Source organism: Lissotriton vulgaris, chromosome 8, assembly GCF_964263255.1.
Source record: "Lissotriton vulgaris chromosome 8, aLisVul1.2, whole genome shotgun sequence".
NCBI classification, from domain to species: domain Eukaryota; kingdom Metazoa; phylum Chordata; class Amphibia; order Caudata; family Salamandridae; genus Lissotriton; species Lissotriton vulgaris.
In genome coordinates this window covers 532,925,008-532,948,953 of record NC_141696.1, presented here as the reverse complement: position 1 = coordinate 532,948,953, position 23,946 = coordinate 532,925,008, and the positions used below count along the sequence as shown (strand labels likewise).

Below are 23,946 nucleotides of genomic sequence, written 5' to 3'. Positions count from 1 at the left end.
CTTTACAGAGATAGGGGTAGGGGCAACAGGAGGGTGATTAAATACACTATTGGGTACAATATGGTAGCATGGTAGAATAGGATAGCAATCAAGTACATATATGAAACCAGTAAACGACCAAGTAACTAAAAATACAAAAACGGTGCAGAGTCTTAGATCCAGCAACAATAGAGATCAGGTGAACTTAGGCCAAACGGATGGCTTTTACCTCTTTCTTAGAAAACAGCTTAAAACCTGGATATTCGATAAGTAACCCCCCCCCCCCCTCTCCTCAAGTGCCTTGAGACCCTCTGGGAATGTAGTGCGCTATATAAATTTTGACTTGACTTAGGGGCAACAGGAAGGTAGTTGGAACCAACTTTTAGGAACAATATAGTAGTCGGTAGTAAGTGAAATAGCATAATAGGATATCAGTCATGTACAAATATAATACCAATAGACAATCAGGTAACCAGTACTGTAGCAACGGTGCAGAAGTCTCTGTCCCAGCAGCAGAAGAGTTCAGGTGAACTTGGCCATAAGGATGGCTTTTACCTCTTTCTTAAAAAGTGCAGTGGAGGAGATAAGCCTGGTTTTAGGAGATCCTGGGAGCCATTCCTGGGAAGGAGCGTTTGCATGTTTTTTTCCTTCCGGAATCTACGAGGTTTCAGGAGTAGATTTTTTGTACTTCTATTGGATCTCGAGCCTCCAGATAAAGTCAGCTTTTGGGTGAGGTAGCTGGGTGACTTGTGGTGAACAGCCGAGTGTGTCATCACGGCTATTTTCAGCTGTATTCTGGCCTCAAAGGGCAGCCAGTTCAGGGATTTTAAATCAGGGGATATATGCGAATGTTTCCTTGAACCAGTGATGAGTTTCGCAGCAGCCTTCAAGGAGGCTCTTAGGGCTGCGGTTGTTGAAAGGGGGAGTCCGCTAAGGGCCACAATTCCGTAGTCTATGCGAGGGATTACTAGGGCATGTACAGAAGTTTGGAAGTCCTTAGCAGGGAGGAAGGGTTTAAGTTTCCTCAAAGAGTTGATTTAGAAGTTAGCTCCTTTAGTAGCTTTGCTAATGTGCTGCTGCATGTTGAGCTTGGCGTCAAGTGTAATGCCTAAGGATTTCGCAGATTCCACAATGGTGGGTTGGACATTGAGCGCAGTTAGGTGATTAAGCCAGGTTTGGGTGATGGCAATTTTCGTGGGAGGTGAGATCAGAAGGAACTCAGTTTTCAGAGCATTTAGTTTGAGGTGATTATCGGCCAACCATGATTGCGTGTTTCTGAGTGTGGAGTTCAGAAGCTTGATGTCTTCCGGGGATTGTAGCTTGAGGTAAAGTTGAGTGTCATCGGCGTACATATGGAAGTGTACATTAGATGCTTGAAGCAAGGTGGTGAGTGGTTCCATGACGAGTTTGAACAATGTGGGGGATAGGGAGGAGCCTTGTGGGACTCCTAAAGTTACAGGCACAGGTGAAGACAGCATGTTGTTGATCTTGAACTTCTGAGACCGGTTATGTAGGAAGGAAGTGAACCATTTGAGAACAGTCCCGGATAGACCCATTCTGGTATTTAGCAGCTCCAGTAGGTTCTCATGTTTGACAGTATCAAAAGCTGAGGAGAGGTCAAGGAGGATGAGGAGGCAGGAATCGTTGCGATCAAGGATTTGGAGGGCGTCATCAATTATGTGCGTCATAGCCGTTTCCGTGCTGTGCTTCGCTCGGAAGCCTGATTGATGAGGGTTGAGGAGGTCAAACTGATCAATGTGTTTAGTCAGTTGGAGTTGTACACATTTTTCCAGTAGCATGGCCAAGGTGGGGATATTGGTGATAGGGCGATAGTTGTTCAGGTCAGCCGGGTCAGCTGTAGGTTTCTTGAGTATAGGTGTGACTTGCCCCACCTTGAGGGAGTCTGGGATGAGACCTTGTTGAAGGGAGCTGTTAATGATTTTGGTCCAGAGTGGGAGGAGCAGGGGGGTGAAGTCTTTCACAGCATTAGCAGGTAGGGGGTCTGTGAAGTGATTACAGGGCTTCAAGGTGCCGAGCAGTTTGTGAATTGCTTCTTCAGTGTAGGTGTCGAATGACGCCCATGATGCGTTGTTTTTAGGGTGAGTGGTAGTCATGCTGATGGGGCTGGAGTATCGGCTTACATCATTGAGGAGATCACTTCTTATGTTGTTGGTCTTTAGCTTAAAGAATGCAGAAAAGTCTTCACAGTGTGGAATATCGCTTGTTGCGCTGTTTGATTGTAAAGGTTGCATCTTGGTTTGAGTTTTAACTAGTTCAGACAGTTTTCTTGGTCGGTTTTTTGCTTGGTCCAGCTGGAGGCTAAAGAAGTCAGATTTCGAACGCTTGATTTTCCTAAAGTAGGCATTTCTCTTGTTCTTCAGCTTTTTTAGATGCAGTGCTGAGGGGTCAGATCTCCAGGTGCGCTCTGCCATTCGCATAGCACGTCTGTCTTCATTGAGTCAGCCATCATACCAAGGGTTCGAATTCTTGGTGGAGACTCTCTTCAGTTGCAGGGGGGCAGCTTCGTTGATTATTGAGTTCATAGAATTGAGGTAGAGGTCAGTCAGTGATTGAACATCAGGGGCTCCCGCAGGGGGAAGGAGGAGACTGCAAGTGTGAGAAGGCAGGGAGTTAGGGTTGAGATTCTTCATGTCCCTTTTCCAGATCTTGGATTTGGTGGGTTGAGCCGTGTTAGGTTTAACTTTTTCGTTGATGAAGAAAGTGATAATGTGGTGGTCTGACCAGTCACAGGGTTGGATCGACCCCAATTGGGTAGAGTCCTCTTTGGCGATGATAAGGTCGAGGATCGAGCCTTTGTCATGTGTCGGGCTGTTGCAGATTTGGGTGCAACGTAATTCTTCCTGTGTAATCAAAGTGTATCTTGGTAAACGTTTCTACCACCACACTAAAGGTAGTGGTGAATAGAATTGTGCGACGGCTGGTCAGTGTCCCATAAGTTCTTCTTTACTCCTTAGACTGGACTTTGGGCTAAGATCACTCTGACACAGTGTGATTGCTCCTCCTTCTCTATTGAAGAAGGATATGGGCGACCCTGAAACTCGAGCCTTATGGGCAAGCTCTGGAGGAAATTCTCGCCCATGCTGGCTCCAGTAGTTTCCAATGGATAAAGTATGTGAAGACCATCCTACAAGAGTTAATGATAACAAGTTTAGGGTTTAGGGTGTGTATCTGGTGTGGCAGGGGATGTTTCCAAGACCCTCGTTAAAACAACCTATAGGGCTAGCAGGGACTCCCTCCTTCATTTGCAGGAGACCAATAGTAAATTGACAGACGCATTTTGTGTGTTTAAGGATACCTACATGATGGAGGATTTCCTGGATGAGATTGAGTCCCCTTTGGCTAGGTGAGTCTACTTGCAGTTTCGTTATGGCACCCTGCACACTGGTACTTTCACTGCCAAATGGTCATGTGCTCCGAGAGGATGAGATAGGCAGTGTCTGTGTTCGACACGGACGATGAAAGCACTGAGCATATTTTGTTTTTCTACCCAGTATATAAGAACTATAGGAGGCATTGGCTAATTCCGCTATGCCAGAACCTGGAAGTAAGGGCATACAAAGAGGCCCTTAGGATGTTGAGATTTGATACTAGCAAACCGTTGGTCTTTGCACTTACTCTTTATTTAATGGGAATTTGGAGAACAAGGCCAAAATATGCATGCTGTAACAATGAGCGAGCACGGTGGTGATTAGGTCAACGGCTGATGCAATTGTCTCTTAATTAAAACTGACAACGATATGTTATATATGTACAGTTGTTTTATAGTAGCAGCCGGTAAGTCGTACAAGATGAGTTTTCCTGTTACGATCTTAGGAATTCTTATGTTTGAGGACTGACCCTTATCTACTGTCTAATGTTATCATTATATATACATGAATGGCAGCGTTTATTTTTATTGAATGTAAGTGCTATAGGACGTTGACCGCTGTCATATTGTTTTCTGTGCTCTTAATGTTTTGTTCCATGCTTTTATTGTTTTATTTGTTTTTATGTGCTTTTATGGCCTGTGTGCCGAAATAAAGATCTTTTTGAGTTTTCCTCCCACCCAAAAGTGTCACAGTTACATTTTGAAGAATTTGTGTGTTCTACCCCTTTCTGAAAGGCAGGGACCTTGAGGAATTTGAATATTTATCTGGAGATGATACCTATGGTGGAGAACTAGATTTACAAGCAACGATTTGTTTTCCAACATGGGAGCCTCCTCATAATAATTTGCTCAGAAATAGAAAACTAAACAAATAATTGCACTGAGGCGCGGAATAAAAGACAACCCCACTAACCTAAACATACTTCTCAGAAGGTTTTAAATGAGTCTGCACGTCTTGAAATGGTGTGTGTAGGAATGGGAAGACTTAGCATACCCAACAAATATATAAATATACAACACCTTTTTAATGCATTTATTGAAACATTTCTTTAAAAAAAACAAGCTTAGAAAAGACCACTATATCACATAATATTCAATTATACATAAAAGACATAGATCCACAAAAGGGTGGAAATTGTAGATTTTGTGGTTTCAATATGCATCAGGGCTCAAAAAAACCTTGGCTGGTAGCAGAATGGCTTACACGACGACTGTGTGGCATACCTTTCTAGATTTGTGACACCACATGCTGAAAAAATATGGACCTCATCCATGAATACGTGGATCTGTGACCCCAATCTGTCCTCTTTTCCCCAGGACAGAGGTATGCTCATTAGGCACTAAGGATACAGAATAAGAGGACCACCCCACCACGGAATGTGATGCCCCCAAATCCCCATAAACAAACCCTCCAAAGGTTGAGTAAGGAGTAGGGAAGAGAGTGTATACCCACTAACTAGTAACAAAGGACTGCAAAATGGGGAAAGGACTGTTAACAACCAACAGCATAGATCCCACAACCTTCCAATCCCACATCCTCCCATAGTCTTTCCCCTTCCTTGGCAGGCCAGATCAGGCTTAAACCCTCACCCACACACACAGTGTACAATTCCCCCAAGCTACACCAAAAACAGCCTTTTCCCATAAAAGAGTTTGAGGTAGGGTTTACAATCTACTTCTCTCTAAGGAGGTGAACTGGAACTAGGCAGAAGGGATTTGAAAATGATGAGAACCCCTTCTGCCCCAAGCACAAGGCCTGATGTCCCCCAAACCTACAGATAACTACCTTTCCCATCCCACATGGAGGCAGATGTTTACCCTCCAAGTTGATCTGCCCACTCCCAGGCAGAAGACCCACTAGAAATTAAGAATAGTGAAAAAAGGGGAGTGTTAACCCCACATGACCCAACTCCCACAGATGCAAAGTCTTTCAACTCTCCTGCGGTCGGGCATTGCCCTCAATCTTGACCCTGCACCCAAGAGCCTTCCAGGTACTTTCCTGATTGAAAGTCGCTGCTGGATAGTGGGAATAATTCCCATACCAGAGAAGGGACCTTTCAGGAGAAGCAATTTATCTAGTGGAGCGATTCCTGCAAAGGCATCACAGCAATGATCATCCTGAATTCTTTATGGATATGTCCCGTTAGAAATAGGAGAATCTTTTCTGAGCAGTAGTGGCTTTTCCGTCTATCTTTGTGCTTGGAGTCCCGACATTTATGCCTAATTTTCTGGTGCAGAAAGGTCAGGAAAATTCTTTTGGTAGTAGGGGCAGGTCCATTCAGTGTCTAGAGACAATGCTAATGGAAATCCCATGACAGAAAACTATCTGTTTTATTGGCAGCAAAACGAAGGAGCTGTTGTCTTGCTACACAATGGATAAAGAGATTTGCAATTCTGGGAACATGCCACCCCAGAATGATCAAAGTAAAAAAGTACTGATCCTTTTCCTTCATAGAACTGCCAGTGTAAATTGGTCTTACCAATCTGCAAAAACGGTTTACATAATCGCAGATGTAAATTCCCACTATATAAGCCTTAATAAAGACCATCAAAGAAGGTAAACATTCAGAAAAAATTGACCAAGTGACAAAGTGTGGGTTATGTGCAAGCAGCTGAAAGAGAAAAAGGCACACTGAAGATGCATGTGTTGGTTGCTAACATGAGTGATATAAATGTAAAAATGATAACGTATCTCATGAGCCCTTGTTTGTGTAGCCGTCTTGGGAGGCACCCATTAGAGAAGTCTTCCAGAACTGATTCCATCCAGCCTGTAACAACCTGCTTTCCAGATTAGCAGGATTGGGAAAATTAAAAGGCTGCATCAAAAACCATGCCAGACTGGTTTGTGCAAACATTAAGGGTTTTTTAAAAGCCCAAGACACAGGAGAATCACTGCAGTCGTCTTACAGACTATCTCGGTTGCTTTCAATCGAGTCGACCGTACAATCTAAGAAAGTCAAATAGTTTTCCTAATTTTCTGATAATCTGCTCTTCCCTCCAATCTGAGATTCCTGAAGCTACTCTCTAGTCCCAATGATACCTCTCATCTCCAATTTTTCAAATCTTTGTATTGAATGCATGGAAACGCTGTTTGGAACCTTTGGCTTTAGAATACATTTCATATTTATTTGAATTTTTTATAGCGCATGAACTTGGCCCAAAGGTAATAAGCGCCTACAAGACCACCAGTTTACAGTCCACAAGACTGTATGCTATTGACACTCAGATTCTTATAGACAACCAACAATTAGAAATTGTTCCATAACATTTGCAAAAATGTCTAAGTAAAGTTCAACAATGGAAGTTGTTCCATTTTCTCAAGTTGAATGCTGATAAAGGTCACGATCTTTGGTATAGAACGTGCCTAGAATCATTGACCATGGTCAGTGGCCACAGGGTATGAGTCTGATACTATGGACAATGGGAAAGGATAGGTATGGATTCTATATCTCAATAAAAGCTTTGACAGAGAAATCAAAAAGCTTATATATTCATGTTTTGCAGCTTCGGATGTTTAGACAAAGTCTTGCTGTTTGCGCCTAGCAAAATAAACACAACAATGGTGGCTGTCAGTATAACTTTGCGTAATAGATAAGAAATGGCTTTAGACTGTTGGCAAAACACCTCAAAAGTTACAAAGGAAACAGATAATGTAAATATGGCTTGTAAAAAAATATATATGTCAGAGACTACAATGCCACTATATTCAGGGCCACTTGGAATTCTGCGATTGTACAGTCGGGGAGTTTTTCACATAGTTAAGGATTTGATGCATTTGCCACATAACCCATCATCTGCTGCATATTCTGCAAATTTTAACAATTTTTTTTCTAGCTCAAGTTGTTCAAAAGTTATTAAAAACGCAGAGACAAGTGTTACTGCGCAGTGGAAGACCCTCTACAAAGGTTGACTGGACACCTTTCAGTTGCTTATTGCTATATTTGGGTGTTAAACTGGAACTACTGATTTGCAACCAATGCCCCGAAATGTGTTAACAAATGTAAACATAATAATATGATAAAGTAATACTCTCACAAATTTTGCCGCATTACACTGCATAGTTTGCCTTTTCTTGCTGCATAATTTACTTTACCCTGATGCATAATTTAGCCCTCTCCTGCCGCACAATTCCAGTGGCCCCGACTATAAACAATGGCTCACTGCTCTGAAACTGATTTGATTCAGAGTGATCTGTTTGATCCCTTATGCAGCACGTGAACCATACACATGTTCTTCCTTGTGCTTGCTCTTTTTTATTCCACATTTTTGGAAAGCTAAATCATACGTCTCATTATTTTCTCACGTTTTTTTTTTATTTGGCGCAAACTTGACCTAAGGCCATTAGAATGCTTTATATGTGCACTAGATTACATTACACATTTTACTTTTGTAAGGCATAGAGTGATGTAGTGATTTGCCCAGAAACATAGGCTATTGAGCAAAGGCCGAAACTCCGCCCAGGTTTCCCAGTTCCAAAATTAGCAGCTCTGGCAGTTTGGCCACATATTCTTGGGCCCACTGTATTGAAAGTCACTACCATTTGAAATCCAAAAGACCAAAAGCCATTGTATTATTCAGTATAGCCTAAACAAGTTCTTCTTGCGAACATACGCTCAGTGATATTTTTTAACAGGCATGTTAATATTTTAGGAAAACAATGAGAGAATTGAATTATTTGATCATTTAACCGCTTCTGTGCGGTGCAGATTCTTCCCCGGTGCTGGACATTCCAGAACAGGGTGCGGTCGTGACGGAACCATTCCGTCATCAGCACAGCTCAACCGTGACTGATGACGGAATGGTTCCGTCACCAGCATCGAAGTGGTTAAAATGGGAGAATATAAGCAGCAATACAAACGAAACACAAGAGAATCAATGCCTTTCTTCTCAAGTTATGTATTGCATTATTGATATGTTTCTGATATTTGGCAGTCTTTTTACAGGGTTACATAGGAGTAACATTTTATACATTCATAAATTGAAAAGTTGTAACAATCAGAACTAATCTTAACATAACTACATCTTTTCTGAGATTTAACGGAAATCAGGGTAAAAAAATAACCAGAACTTGTGAAAAAAATTGAACGTCAGAAAGTCTGAACAAATAAATGCCCTTTCTTCTCCACTCTATTACATGACACAAGAGTCACATGAGGAAACTTCCATAACAGTTTCTAATGATCTATACCAACTTGTATGCTGCGATTCCTGGCCTGGGAGATCTCAGCTCGCTGATATGTTCCAGAGTAATTTCTTATTTTTCTTTTGGTCAGCATACTATGTCATTAAAATATTTTAAGTGGCTTCAAGGTGATATGTTTAGGGCTATGTGAAATAATTAAAAACAAAATCACACCACTCATACAAACCTTTCAAGCTCAAATTGACTATCCGTTTCCGGCTCCTCCTCTTGGTCCTCCTCTTCTGGCAATGGGCCATCTTCTGCTTCTTTTTCTGTGAGTTTAAGGGAATATCAAACGGAATGTTCAAATATTTTATACAATTGATATGGGAATTCTAGGAAATGTCTAGGCAGAAATCATTTTACCAAACACTTTTTCTGTTTCCCTAAATGTTTTAATTCCTTGATTACAGGTTTTTTTCAAGCATTTCACATTTATAGCACAGACACACTTGAGTACAAAACACATTTTGAAGCAAACATCCCTTTTAGGCAAACAAACTTTTAGTACCAACGAGAGAGAGAATAGTATCTCATGAAGGTGCTAATTCATTCTGTATTGAAAGAAAATACACTTTTGAGATGTCAAATTAAGTGCAAAAGGTGTTGTAGGAAATTTGCCTTTTATACCTGGTCACCTCAGATTTTTCACCTTTTGATGGAACCAGTAGCAAAGTGCTCCCCCTTTAAACATGGTCAAATTGTCATACTCATAATTGGTACAATTAACTTATATATAAGTCCCTAGTATATGTTACAAAATGTACTCAGGGCCTTTAAGTTAAACGCCACTAGTGGTCTGTGTCACCTATTGTGTCATTCACTACAGTTACAGGGCAACCATGGCATCAGTCCTACAGTTGTAGCCTGACCGTAGCAGTGTAAAAGCTGCAATTTGACAAGTTAAAATAAACCCTTTTGACAGGTCAAAACATCTCTTTTAAACATGAATAAGTCACCCCTAAGTGGGCCCTGTCGGCGACACAAGGTAGGGCCCACGTTCCTACTTTTAAATAAAAGTTAGACAAGTAGAAATGTTAATAGGTCCTTACATTGACTAGCACCCAAACGCCAGCTGGCCTAATATCGAAAACCAGAGTACAGATTAAAAACCCTAATATTCTTATACTATTTTTCACCCGAATGGGACCAACTAGAAAAATTGTTATGTTAATAGTTATTAAAATTCAATTCAGTGGTGAAGTCAGAATATTAATAAATATTAATAATAAGTAACTTTTAGAAAGTTACCTTTCCCTGCCTGAAGTTCTTGGAGGCTAAACTTGCAATTGTTTTCCTACTTCTACCAGCCTTTAATTAGCATTTGAAGTCTGAAAACTGCTCCCAGAGCAGAGAATAAAGGCATGGGTGCCGGGAGGTGTTGTTGCTCCCTTGACAGGATGACCAGTGGACTAACTTCAAAGAGACCTTCCCTGTCACAAACATGTGTTAGCTAACACCTGGGCGGGACCCTTCCTCTGCTCCCCCCACCCCCATTCATGCTCCAATCACAGTAGGCCTTTTTTTGACATCACAGTGTAAATCTCTGCTTGACAGGTCTGCTGGGATTTACATATAATGCTGGGATTGTACACAAAGGCAAAGAAACAGGATACCAAACAAGTTTTATGTATCCACTACCTGGTTACAAGAAAACCCTGCTTTGTTCTATCAAACTTGTGTGTCTATTGTGTGTATAGTGACTGCCCCAAACTGGATTTTAGTGTTAGATGTGGGAGACACTAGTATTACCATAGTATACTCAGGACACACACACCCAGTCCGCAGAGACCAAGTTTAGTGTGGATGAATACTTCTGTCATCTTTTGAAAATGCCCAAAGTGAGTAAGGTTGGCCCAAGGGACCTTTACCCCATTAGTTAGGGTGTGCCCAGGAGTCATTCCCACCCACTAGCTCATGCCAAGCATAAACGTGGCAGCTCTAGCCATGCACTTCAGAACACTGCTAGACCTTATGAAGATCGGGAGGGGACTTAACCTGCTGTCTGTGACCTGAGAGGAGCCCAGAAAGGGCTCTCTCTAGTACCTAGGACAAAGAGGTGCACTCTAAGGGCCATATGAGTGACCTCTTTTTAAAGCTACAGGGACACAACAATCTACAAGAGGCCTTTTCCTGCAACTATACAGCGGACCAGAGGCAACTGGCCTTGGACTGGACCTTGTTGTTTGGACTCTGCCTAACACCCTGTGAGTCTCTAGAGGTATTCCCTGCTGTCCTGGTGGGCTTTAAAAGTGTACTTCTGTAGTGAATTGGGACTTAAAGCGCTAAGTCAGAAGGTAAAATCTTTAACCAGGACAAAGCTGGTTGGTGTATCTAACCTGCGCTCTAGCACAGCCAGTCTCAAATTAAGCCTAGGTCCCAGTCTATCACAACCATTGACTAGCATTGATACTTTGTGCTTCTTGGCACTATTCCTACTTAATACTTTGAAAATCCATATCTTCGGTTCTCTGTATTGGATTTTTGTCATGTTGGTATCATTAGCTTAATACTTTTTACTGCATATTTCAAATTCAGATTGTTTTTTTTTATTGTTTTGCATTTCAACTGTATTACTTTTTTGGTACAGCATAAATGCTTTACACATGGCCCTAAAGTAGGTCTGTCTGCTCTGTGCAATTTCTACCAAGGGGTGAGCTTAGGTTAATTTAAAGACTTTGATGGTTCACCCTGACTAGGCTGTGAGTATTCCTTCAGGTGGGTACTCACCCACCCCAATAAATAATGATATTTCTTACATGTGTGCATCACTTTGTTATCACATTTGATTGTTAACACGCTTATAGAGTGGAAAACCTTTAGGAGCAAAAGTCACGTTTAAGTGGGAAATCGTCCTTGAGCATCAACAAGTTTGTAGGGACACAAGTAGATGCAAAAACACAGTCAGGATAAAACTCACACTTAATTGCACAAATACTTTTAGGTGCAAACCACCTATGGTGCAATTAGGTAGCACTGTGGTGTCACATTTTAGGAGCAAAACCACAAGTAGGTGCAAAGTCACCCTTGGTGTATCACCAGCAGGAGCATGAAAACTGTTTTAGGAGCACAAAATACATTTAGAAGCAAAAACAGATGGCATGAAAAAGTACCACTGGTGTTTGGAAACACTTTCAGGAGCAAAAACGCCTGTTGTCTGCAGTACATGGACACTTTGTTTCACTGTACTGCAACGGAAAGAATGCTTTGAGCACACAGACTAACACACTGACACACTTCTCTTGCCTGATCCAACATGAATGACACTTTCTTCAGCAATAGCTTAAGAATACTGACCAAAACTAACGTGTGGCTGATTGACAGTGTCTCAAGACTTCGCTGTAGATAGTTTTTGGTAATAATGGCATGATCTCTCCCAAACTACTAAAGTGGCCTGTAGCCATACCTAAAAAACAGGCCATAAACATACTGATCCAATATCCAAAAGGCTGCTATTCAGCAAATTTACTGAAGGATCTCCATTTGAACAAATATTTGGAATTATATACCAACTCTCATACTATCAAATGAGATTCTACTCGAGTCATGGCAGGGGTCTTAAAACTATATAAATGCTACAAACAATAAACTTATAATGCTGCTACTGTGACTATCCATGGAAAGCTTGCATGCAGAGCACTGGTGGTGTCTCCAGTGTAACCGCCAGTGCCTCACACAGCAACTCGAGGTGGTCCTGTGTTGGAGACATGGGCATCTGCTCAAAGCTACCATGCCCCATAGCTGCGGAGTTCAGAGGGAAGTGGCGCAGGACACAGTGATGGAGTACATGCCACCGCATTCTCTGAACTGGGGAGTGCCACAAATGCTACTACAGCTCGTCAGTGAAAAGCCTATGTGTAGGCCACGGCAAGGACTCCAAGCTCCACTGTGTGTGCCTGGTATAGTAGCTCAATGGAGGGCAGACATGCCAGGGAATTACAGCATGTAAAACTTATGCAATGCGGTCCTTGCAAACAGATGCAAATGGAGTGCCAGTATGGATTATTTGATGGAGACAAAATTCTTAAATTGTGGATTCTGTGACAGAACAAGCAAAAGTCATAAATCACAAGTGACAGTTCCAACAGCAAATGGCATTCATATGGGCTAATTCAAAAGTGAATGACATTTCGAGTAAGCATTACTGTACGCAGGCAGGATCATTGACCATCTATCTGTTATTATAAACTAATTTAACCCCTCCCACGCTTGTGACGGAACCGTTCCGTCACGCCCCTTGGGTGGGCTGTGCTGGTGACGGAAAAGTTCAGACAAGGCCCGCTCGCCGCGCCTGCGCGGCGCGTTCTATTGAGTGGGGGAGGCCGTGACGGAACTGTTCCGTCACAAGCACAGCTCACCCGAGGGGCGTGACGGAGCGGTTCCGTCACCAGCGCGGGAGCGTTGTCGCGGCCCTCCCCCCCGCCCCTTAGCACTGCGGTGGAATAGCTGCCGCAGTGAAAGGGTTAATAAGATCTAACATACAGCTATAGTTGCGACTTCCGTGCCAAAAAAATAAACCAATTCAAAATGTGACTTTTAAAGGCTGCTTTTACCTTCATCTCTCAACTTAGCAAGTGCTTGTCTCTTCTTTTTCCGTTTTTCTTTCTTCAGAAAAGCTCTGTACTTTTTATGGCTGGAAAAAAGGAATAGCACCAAAAAGGTCATGTGAAATAATAAACATCTACAGGACAGGTAAGCAACTTACTTATCTGTTTGAGTTACGACAAGTACATAAACTTTATGAAGGTACAGCAAAGTGATAACAGTTAAGTACGCTACTTAGTTAGAGAGCATCATGTACCTGGGTGTGCGTCTATATTTGTGTGAGAATGATCCAGAACTCTCATAAAGAAATAGCATCTTACTTTCCCGTAGAGAGTCATGAGGCACCAGTTCCTACAGAGCCTAAGCTTATTTGTGGGGTTCTTGGAACATCTTACCCCCTTCACCTTCTCTTAACCGAGAGAGAACGCTATCTACACGCAGAATGATAAACTTTCTTGGTTTTAACTCAGGAAAATTCAAAGAAGCCTTTTTATACCTCTTAAATGGTCTAGTAAAACCACTGTGCAAGCTCTCATCTTATCTAGGTCAGTCTATTATAATGCCATTATACTGGCTCTCCTGCTAATCATACCATCAGAATCCAACTTATCCAAAGCTTGAGCACACATCAGAATGTCTTCCAACTTGAAATCTCTTCTTTTGCTTCAGCCTGCAGGGCTTGAAAAATCCAAAAAATGGTACTAGTCCTGCAGGACTAGTACCTTAAAAAATGTCCTCGACCTAACTGCAACCTACTTGACCTCCGTGGAGCAAATGTGACAAGATAACAAGATTTAAAGGCATCTTTATTGCTCATTAACTTTGTGAGCAATAAAAATGCCTTTAAATCTTGTTATCTTGTCACATTTGCTCCGTTTTCACAGACAGAGGACAAAAGTTGGTTTGTTTTCCTACTCGCCAGAAAGGGCGAGTAGGACCTAAAAACAGCTCAACCTTGTTAAATTTAGCTTGACTATGCGAGTGGTCGAGTGGAATTTTCGAGCCCTGACTAACGGCGTCTCTAAGGCTTTATGCTTGTGCCACACAGGCCGTTGCTTCTATTGCAACAAATACACAAGAATAACATTTGAGAGAATCGCTCCTGCAAAACTCTTCCCCCTCACCAAATTTCAAAAATGTCTTAAAACACACAAACGCCTCTACTTCCCTTACAACAAATAAATACATGGGGGCAATGTTGGAAATGCGCTCCCACCACAATGCTCTTGTCCTCCAATGCGTATCTTCTAAGTCAGGACTTTCAACTAAAATTGTGTGTGAGACAGGACCTTCTTAGTAAATACAGCCAAAGCTTTAAACTTCCTTCCCCTAGAGTCTCTGTTCTGTCCACTGCCTCCTCAAATCTCGGAAACTTCTTAAAATCCATTTGTCTGAGCCTAAACTCTGTTTCGACTTCTACTACCATCAGTTTTTTTTATCCTCTAGTGCTAGGATAACCTTCCCTAGTATTATCACGGTCTATAAAATCTTAATCAAAACAGATCACATTTTGGCCATCACCTACTGTACTATCCATGTGAAAAAAGTAGAAATTGTTCACAAATTTGCCCAAAGGAGTAGGGATAGCCAGTCATGCCAGAGTACTGGGGTGGGTAGAAAAATAAAGGGTTACTAGCACAAGGCTCTGAAAAATACCAATAATCGATCCATTAATTTATATTTGTTATTATGTGAGTTGAATCCAGGGCGGGTGAGAGCTCCTATCCTTTCACTCACCTACTCTTCACAGCCACCCACCCCTCGCAACCGATGCATCCTTGCCGCCCAGCAATGCCACACATGAAAGTGCAGGATTGATGAGGACGAAGGCCACCTTGACAGATTTAAACATGTGCTTTAGCAAGGCCTGAAAAGGGAGAAAAGGTGAAAATGGAGCAGGCATGGCTGGCCACAAGTGATACAATGTGATTCTATGCCACTGAGTGAAAATAGTGTGTGACACCACCCAGTGCCTCCTGAATAACAACAAAAATGGCATAAGGAGGCCATGAAAAGAGCTGAGAGCCAGTGGCCAGAAACAAAGTTCTGAAGAAGCAAGAAACATGTCCCACACATCATATACGGCAACGAGCTTCAGAGTTCTTGGCAGCCCAAAGCAGCCAGCCTTTATTGACCACGCCACTCACCCAAATCCCTTCCGAGAATCTCCCTCAGACGGTGCCCCTATTTTGATAAGGCTGTAAAGTTAACCAGGTCACGGAGCCGAAAGCACCCATCAGACGCGAAGCTCCTTAGCCCCCGCCCCAGGATGGTCACAGCACCTACCACTCCACGCCACAGGGTACAGCTCTCAACACTATACCTCTGATATGAATGGTTACCAAACTCCATCTATTCCAACAACAGCTATGAAAAGATACCGTACAGGGAATTAAATGTTTGCTCAGAGCCAAGATGTCCTCTATATGGTGCACTAGTGTATAATGCAGTATGAGCAAGGATGGCCAGGTATATCTACGAAGCATGAAACTGCTTTGGTACAGATAAACCAGAAAGCTTAACTGACAGTACTTTTGCTAAAACTTTGTCTTTTCTTTTTTCTGAGACCAACTGGTCTTTATGGTTCAAATCTGTTTTGTTGTTTTCACTGAGATGAGAATGGTAAAAACAGAAGGCTTTATTAGCAAAAGGCCCAGTCGCCAATGGGGATACGGCCATGCAAAGGTAAGCTTCTGGATAGAAACAATGTAATGAACTAGAACATAGTCCCAAACTCCCTCACTCTCCGCCCGCTCCCCACCTTAGTACTCACTCTTTGTAAGTGTGCTCTGGGTAATCCAAGCCCTTTGTAATTCTCTATCCATAGCCTTAGGACCCCCAGCCACAGTGTGAGTGTTGTCTACCGTGGCAATCCGGCACAACACTCTCAGGAATGTCATGAAACTCCGTGGGGAGTAACGTATTGTATGGGTCCACAAGTCCTGGTACGCCTCTGGATTATGGGTCACCGCCAGGGTCAATTTCCTCATGCCCAAGATGCGCCATGTTCTATGTAGTCAAGTTGTATCAGTGGGGACTTTTTACCTCAATGTGGCATCACCTGAAGCGTTGCGCCTAGCACCAGGCCAATTTGTTGACCGCTTCTAGATTTCAGGGGAAAGATCGTGGGATTAGAGAGCCCCAGGATGTTGTAGGCTAGGAAGTGCGGGACCTACATTTCAAAATGAGTTTCTCTGTCTATCAGGACATCGTCCCACTACCGGATTAGCTTCGGGCATGTCCAAAAGAGGAGCAAAAGTGTACCCGTCACTTCACATCCTCGTCAGCAGAACTCACTGGGGTTGGCTTTTTTTCTGTTTAACTTAGCATGGTTAAGGTAATGGAATGTCGCTATATTCGTGGCAGTATCTACGCACGCTGTATTGAGTGCAGTGTGACGTGCCCTGTGGTATATTTACCCCATTCCATGTGTGTAGAGGCCTTCCCAGTTCTTGTGTCCACCGCCTCTGTCCCGGTGTTTTCTTCTCTGTACACCCTTGTGACACAACCCCATGCAGTCAGTGATGATACACTTATCTCCGTCCTTTGTTAGAAGATCATTTTTCAAAGGGATAAGCGGCCTCTGTGCAGCTTGATGAATGTCAGGGTGGGTTACCCAATGTCGAATCTGTAGATAATGGAGGCGTTCTGTTTTGGGTATTACGTTGTCAGTTTTTAGTTGCTCAAATGGAATGGGCCGGCCTGCATCAAAGAAGTTCCCAATGGACCTACAGCCAGAATGTTACCACACAGAGAAGATGTGGATGGAGGCCTACGGAGATGTCAGGTTACCTAGTATGTTTGTCAGGGGCGAGGGTAGGACGGCAGGAGATTCTGAGTGTTCACTCTGTCCCAGACCGCGAGTATGGCCCCAGGCTCTTGGTTTCCAGCTTAACCAGGGTATTTTCCAAATAGTAGTGGGTGAGGATAGGTATCCCCTCAGCCTTCGCTTCCCCTGAAACGTGGTGGATCTGGTTGCGATTTTATGTGTGGGCACTTCCCATCTCAACCAAAGCGGCTGAGATCAGCCTTGAGCGATTTGAGTATGCCCATGGGAGGAGACAATGGAGGGGCCTGGAACAGGAATAGGTTGGTTGATTGCTTTATTTCGATATGCATATATCATAAAAGCATTACAAAAGAGAAATATAAAACAGCACATCGTAAAAGAGACTGTACATTGGAATCAAACAGATAAAAATAGCAATTGATCGCAATGAATTAGTTAAAAAAGTATTAAATTGATATAGACAGTCTTTTTAGGCGGATCAACCAGGCCCATTTTAAAAATTTGGATACGGCACAAACAATGGGAGGGGCTGTGTCTGTTAATAGAATCCTTAGAGCCACCAAATACTGACGGGTACCCAATTCTCTACAGAGTGGTTTGAGCCAGTGTGATCTAGGGCGCGCATAATCCGGGCATTCAAAGAGAAAGTATGCCACAGTTTCGGGTCTGTCAGTACATAGGGCGCAATGGCGTGATGCCTGCTTAGACGTATTCCAAGGGAACAGGAATAGGGACCTGAAAAGAGTAGTTATTTTAAGAGCCGCTATTCTCCCCTGCCAGAAGTGGCGATAATGGCACCAATGGGCGAGGTCCGCCTTAACCTGGCAGAGTAAGGTATGGCAATTGATTGTTACTGTGTCAATGGTTGTGGAGGCAATCAGTCCATATTAAATGGTAACAGGCAGCTAACTGCTCCTGTAGGTGCAAATGCAGCATACAGATTAAGGGCATTTGCCTTGTCGAGATAAATGCTAAATCCCAAACCCTTTTAGGTCGAGCCTAGTGCAGCGCATGAGCTGCACTAGAAAATCGACCTCTTGGAATCACTTAAGCTTTTAGACAAGCTCGTGCGTGTGGTGCTCACACACTATTGGCCTTTGCATCTGGCTGCAGCACGCAATTGGCCAAAGGCGTGTGGATGTCCCAGCTTTTCCTGAAATGTTTACTCCCAGAGCTTTTTGCTCCCGGGAGTCCGCAGGGGCATGCAGGGCAGTCTGTTTTGTTTCAGGTTTCCTTGGGCTTTCATTACATGGAACGTGCCCTCCACCCAGGCAAGGGACACACCCACCTCTACATTTATGCTTAGACCGGCTCTCGCTCAGCAAATGGCTTAAGTTTACGAGCATACACTTCATTTCTTAGCTTGCTGCTTGTTTTTTAAATGTGAACATAATAGATCATTATAGCCCATGGCCTTCTTAATTGTCCGTAAGCACGTTTTCGTGAGAGCCATAGGAGGTAATTTTTTTTTTATTATGCTGACAATGTTGTCTGGTACAGAAGCAGTGTAACGTTCAAATTGTGGATTTTTTACGTTTTGAGGACTTTTTTTGAAATTCAAGCATACATTATGAAACAAATATGCAACCTAGTGGACAATTATTGCGCATCTTAATATTCTATAAAGCGAGGTGAACGTGCCATTAAAAATCGCTCTAGCTGATATTTGTTTATTATGCCTTCAAATACTACCTTCTTCAAAAACCAAAGTAAAATTTACAAAGATGAGCATTTAACATGAAGGCTGGTATCACATATTCCAAAGTATGCAGAGACGTCTGTCTAAATGAGATGACATCCCCAAAAATAAGAGTTTCTCTGCTCGGAATAAGGCCTTTGCTTAAGGTGTGTGACTGTACTTAATAATATGTAAGACCTGCCAGTTGAACAGAGCTAGGAAAATAATCCCCTTGCTCCATCGTTCCCTTGTTTCAGCGTAACTAAAACACCAAAAGCTTGTTCAAATAATAATGTTAACTCTAAAAACCACTGATTACTTGCAGGTGTGTCTTTCAACAGCATTCTGTCAGGAGAGCAACCAGTACCTGAATTAGATAGTTGCCCTCCTTCGATCCGGGCCATGAACGAGGTGTTAAGAGACTGGTCCTGGTATAACCTTCTGCATTAGCCAATGTTTGGTTTTTACTGAGCCACCCTTTGTAAATTGTTCAAATCCTCTAACTAAAAGACCTCAGTCTTTTTGACCACTTATGCAAATGACACCAAAATCTACCTCCTTATGGGCCCTTTCAACAGCTTTGCAAAATCTTCATACACGGTCTGCCTGGTGGGGGGTGGGATGGGGCTGAGAAGCAGACTTAATCTCAAAGTACCTGGATGTCCACTTACAGTGCGGCCTAAGCATGACTTTACAGATCAGTGTCAAACTAATGCACTGTTCCTCATTATTCATGAGTTCAAGAAGTCTTTCCCATCCCCCGCCTCAGCTACAAACTCCTTAAGATGCTTGTAAGATCACTTATTCTCTGCAAACTGTAAATAATGAGTAAAGAGCACTGCTGGCTGTGTGATCGCAGACCCTGGAAATGAGGCGGAGACGAACACAACCAGATCTCCACTTTCTTCAGAACTGGCTGCACACTGGATTAGATCAATTTCAGGATCCCAATGCCCTGAAAAGACCCTGAAATCTGCATTTCCTTCTTCTAACTGTTCATCACGCCAAATGCACCGACCTCTGCAATTGCAGGTTTGCTGCAGTAGCTCACAAACAAACTTTTTAGGTCTCGGCGTCAACGCGCGGAAGCGCGTCTCCGCCGAGATCTTTTGTCAGCGACTATGCTTCCCAGGAGACAGTCCCGGCCGCGCGCATCCTTCGAGGCGATTTGTAACTTGAACGCGCGCTGTGGCCAGGCGCTGTCTCCTGGGAAGCGCAAGCACCACACACGCATGCGCATACACACACACACAAGCGCCCATGCACGCACGCACATACATACATACAGAGAACCCACCCCTGACACATACACACACGCGCGCACACACACAAGTGCACCGAGGCCCCCCCTCTCCCCCCCCGCCGTCACCGTCGCACACATACATACACACACACACACGAGCATACACACACACACACACGTGCACCAATCCCGCTCCAGCCTTTTGGAACTTACCTTACCTCAGCACGCGGCGCCCAACCTCCTGCTGGCGCGGCCCCGGGGCTCTACACCGCTCACAGGAGCCCCAGGCCGCGAGACGCAACGACTCCGCCTGCCTCCTCTTCCGGTCTGAACGTGGCCCCGCCCCCTTCACAGGCGACCGCGCCTGACTTCCGGGGCGGCCGCGATACTAAGAGACTGCTGGGGACAAAGTGTGGTCTGTGGAGTTACAATGGCTGCAAGCAAGGGGTGAGTGTGAAAGTGCCGACCTTATTTATGTTTAATGATAAAAACAAGGTTAAACTTAAAAATCTGAGTATCTATCACACAGAGAAGATGGGATGGGCAGATCTACAGCACAAAACTCCTAAAATGCAAACGTGTTAAAGAAGACCCATAGAAAGCAACAGGCTGTTCACATACACTGAACATCTGCCTGTGATAAATGCAATATAAACTGTGATAAAACTGCATTGGCGACACCCCAATATGTGATGGGGTTGAATTCCCGAACTGGGGGCCATGAGTCGAGGAGGTTCTACCCCATTGAGGGTGAGTTTGTGTCAGTGGGACACTACCATCTCATGGCCTAGGGTTCGGAGGTTCCTGCTTTTAATGTACATTTTCTTTCCTTGTACACTATCAGGATGGAATTTAGCTATCGTGCATCCCAGTTAAGTGATAAGTGAGTTATGTATGCATACCTTAATTACTGGGTTATTTGGGAGGGTGCGCGCGCCTGTGAGTGTGTGTGTGTGTGTGTGTGTGTAGTATGTGTGTGTCTTGTTTTCTGGAGACGGATCAGCATTAAGCGAAAACGCTGATGCAGTGATTTATCTGAGCCCTTTGTCACACCCGAGAGGCCTTTCTCGCTCTCGGGGTGTGCAGTGGGCACAGCGGTGATGGTCACAGGCGCGGCTCCGCCAGGGGGCGTCGTGCGGCGCAGCCAGCTGCAGCATTTGATTAGTGCCTAAACAATAGCGATGCGGGCCACGAGCGGTTATTTCGCAGAACAAAGATGCATTGCAGATTGCTTTATGTCGCGTCCATTGGCGCTAATTATGAGAAGTGTACGGGCCTGACGGAAAGTAATTGCTTTCCGCCGGTGTTTTGGTTGGCTGCCGTACATCAGGTAGCCTGTGTTCTCTTTGTATTCACGGGCGGCTTGTACAAGAGAATGGGCTGATTTCCCACAAGGGCATTCACGCTAATTTAGTTATCTCAAGAGCTTAACAAGTTGGAGCCCATGCTGGCCGAGTAGCGGCGTTCTTCCACAGTACAATCACTTCATGGTATTTAAGATTAAGCGATGTTCCTTCCCCATGCGAACGAGCTCACGTGGTCATCTCTGGGCGCGTCTTCGCTTCCCTCGGATTCTAACAGGGAGGTGTCCGCTTTCTGTATTTTTAGTGGTGAGTGGTGAGGGCAGAGTGGTGAGTGGTGAGTGCAGAGTGGTGAGTGCAGAGTGGTGAGTGCAGAGTGGAGAGTGCAGAGTGGAGAGTGCAGAGTGGAGAGTGCAGAGTGGAGAGTGCAGAGTGGAGAGTGCAGAGTGGAGAGTGCAGAGTGGAGAGTGCAGAGTGGAGAGTGCAGAGTGGAGAGTGCAGAGTGGAGAGTGCAGAGTGGAGAGTGCAGAGTGGAGAGTGCAGAGTGGAGAGTGCAGAGTGGAGAGTGCAGAGTGGAGAGTGCAGAGTGGAGAGTGCAGAGTGGTGAGTGCAGAGTGGTGAGTGCAGAGTGGTGAGTGCAGAGTGGTGAGTGCAGAGTGGTGAGTGCAGAGTGGTGAGTGCAGAGTGGTGAGTGCAGAGTGGTGAGTGCAGAGTGGTGAGTGCAGAGTGGTGAGGGCAGAGTGGTGAGGGCAGAGTGGTGAGGGCAGAGTGGTGAGGGGCAGAGTGGTGAGGGGCAGAGTGGTGAGGGGCAGAGTGGTGAGGGGCAGAGTGGTGAGGGGCAGAGTGCTGAGGGCAGAGTGCTGAGGGCAGAGTGGTGAGGGCAGAGTGGTGAGGGCAGAGTGGTGAGGGCAGAGTGCAGAGTGGTGAGTGCAGAGTGGTGAGTGCAGAGTGGTGAGTGCAGAGTGGTGAGTGCAGAGTGGTGAGTGCAGAGTGGTGAGTGCAGAGTGGTGAGTGCAGAGTGGTGAGTGCAGAGTGGTGAGTGCAGAGTGCAGAGTGGTGAGTGCAGAGTGGTGAGTGCAGAGTGGTGAGTGCAGAGTGGTGAGTGCAGAGTGGTGAGTGCAGAGTGGTGAGTGCAGAGTGGTGAGTGCAGAGTGGTGAGTGCAGAGTGGTGAGTGCAGAGTGGTGAGTGTGCAGAGTGGTGAGTGTGCAGAGTGGTGAGTGTGCAGAGTGGTGAGTGTGCAGAGTAGTGAGTGTGCAGAGTAGTGAGTGTGCAGAGTAGTGAGTGTGCAGAGTAGTGAGTGTGCAGAGTAGTGAGTGTGCAGAGTAGTGAGTGTGCAGAGTAGTGAGTGTGCAGAGCAGTGAGTGCAGAGCAAGTGTGCAGAGCATTGTGTGCTGTTGAGTGCAGAGTGCTGTGTATTGGCAATGTTAATGACAATGCCCATTTATTTTTGATTTAAAGAAAAAAAATGTCATGAGCAATGCCAATAGCTCTACCTTTAATGATGCCGAGACCATTGCATTGCAAATGCTTGTCTACATTTGTTATGCCTGCCTTCTCAGAGCTCTTCCAGCAGAACCATTAAGAACCTACTTATAAACAGATTTTTTTTTGCTTGATTGTTCTGTTCCTGTGCTGTTTTGTTTAGCACCATCCTTCTATGTATTAACCATGTCATTCTCGCATGTCCTGCATTTGTTCCCTTTACCTTATTTCTGCTAAAAAATTAAGGTACGCCCCAGCCAACATTTCCTGCCCTCGCAGCTAAAACCAAACTCTACCCTGGTGCTTCCAATGCACCGCCTCCCCAGGATTCTCTGAACAAATTAACACAAGCTACTTACCTTGCGGTTAGATTTCACGCTCTCATCGGCCACACAGGTGTACCAGGAAAAAATTCCCTAAAAGGAAAACAAGCACTGGCAATGCCAATAGGTCTCACCTTTGAAACCTTATAAGTGTTTAGTTATCCAGCACAATATCCTTGGTGCAACAACATTAAGTGCTGCATGGCTAAATACTTATAAGGTCCAAAAGGCGAGACCTATTGGCCATGCCAATGCTTGTTTTAATTGATTCTGCTCCTCTATGAAGGTTGGTAGTGAATTCGAAGGGTCATTGAGTATCACCAGGACATCGCCTGCATATAGGCTTATGGCGTGAGTGTCTCCCCCGAATCGCACTCCATAAACACGCAGGTCGTCCTGGACTCTATTTGCCTTGGAATCCATATAAATGGCAAACTTCAGGGTAGACAGAACGCCTTGTCGCGTCCCTCTCCATATGGAGAAGTGGACCAAGAGCATTGCGTTGACCCTCACAGCCACTCTAGGATCAGTATAGCTGCTTATATCCAGTTGCGGATTATTCACAAAGACCCCGGGTCACGTCCAGATATAACCAGTGCACTCTGTTGAAAGGTTTTTCAGAATTGATGGCCAAGAGCATCACCTCCTACCACGATTGTTTAGCCTTACTAATGAGGCGTAGCATTCTCGCACTGTCGGTAAAGGAGTAAACCGGGCTTGGCCAGAGTCCACCAACACCAGCATGAGGGAGGTTGAGATGTGTAGTTTTCGCATAAATGTTTTCAAGTGAGATGGGGCAGTACGAACCAAAGATGCGTTTGTCTTTCCCGGGTTGGAAATCACAGAGATTGAGGCCTCCAAAATGGAGTTGGGAGGGTACTAGTATCTGCAAATTAGTTAAAGGGTCTGGTGAGGGGGCGTGGCCTGGAAACAAGGCCAACAGAAAGTGAGCCCTTGAGCACCTGGCCGGCCCGATCGGGAAATCCTGCTTAATCCTGGCTGGGACATCCTGTATCTAATGTAAACCTATGCTT

The 23,946-nt window shown here is 44.4% G+C and overlaps 1 protein-coding gene across 1 annotated transcript in view; it reads right to left on the bottom strand.

The window, feature by feature from the left end:
* The window catches only part of ZRSR2 (zinc finger CCCH-type, RNA binding motif and serine/arginine rich 2), a 170,931-nt gene that overhangs the window by 108,887 nt on the left and 38,098 nt on the right, over nt 1–23,946 (bottom strand). Inside the window, exons 2-3 of the mRNA XM_086934342.1 lie at nt 13,103–13,182; nt 8,737–8,821 (exon numbers count right to left, since the gene is read on the bottom strand). Of these exons, the coding sequence (XP_086790468.1) occupies nt 8,737–8,821; nt 13,103–13,182 (165 nt within the window). The remainder of the gene's footprint in view (nt 1–8,736; nt 8,822–13,102; nt 13,183–23,946) is intronic.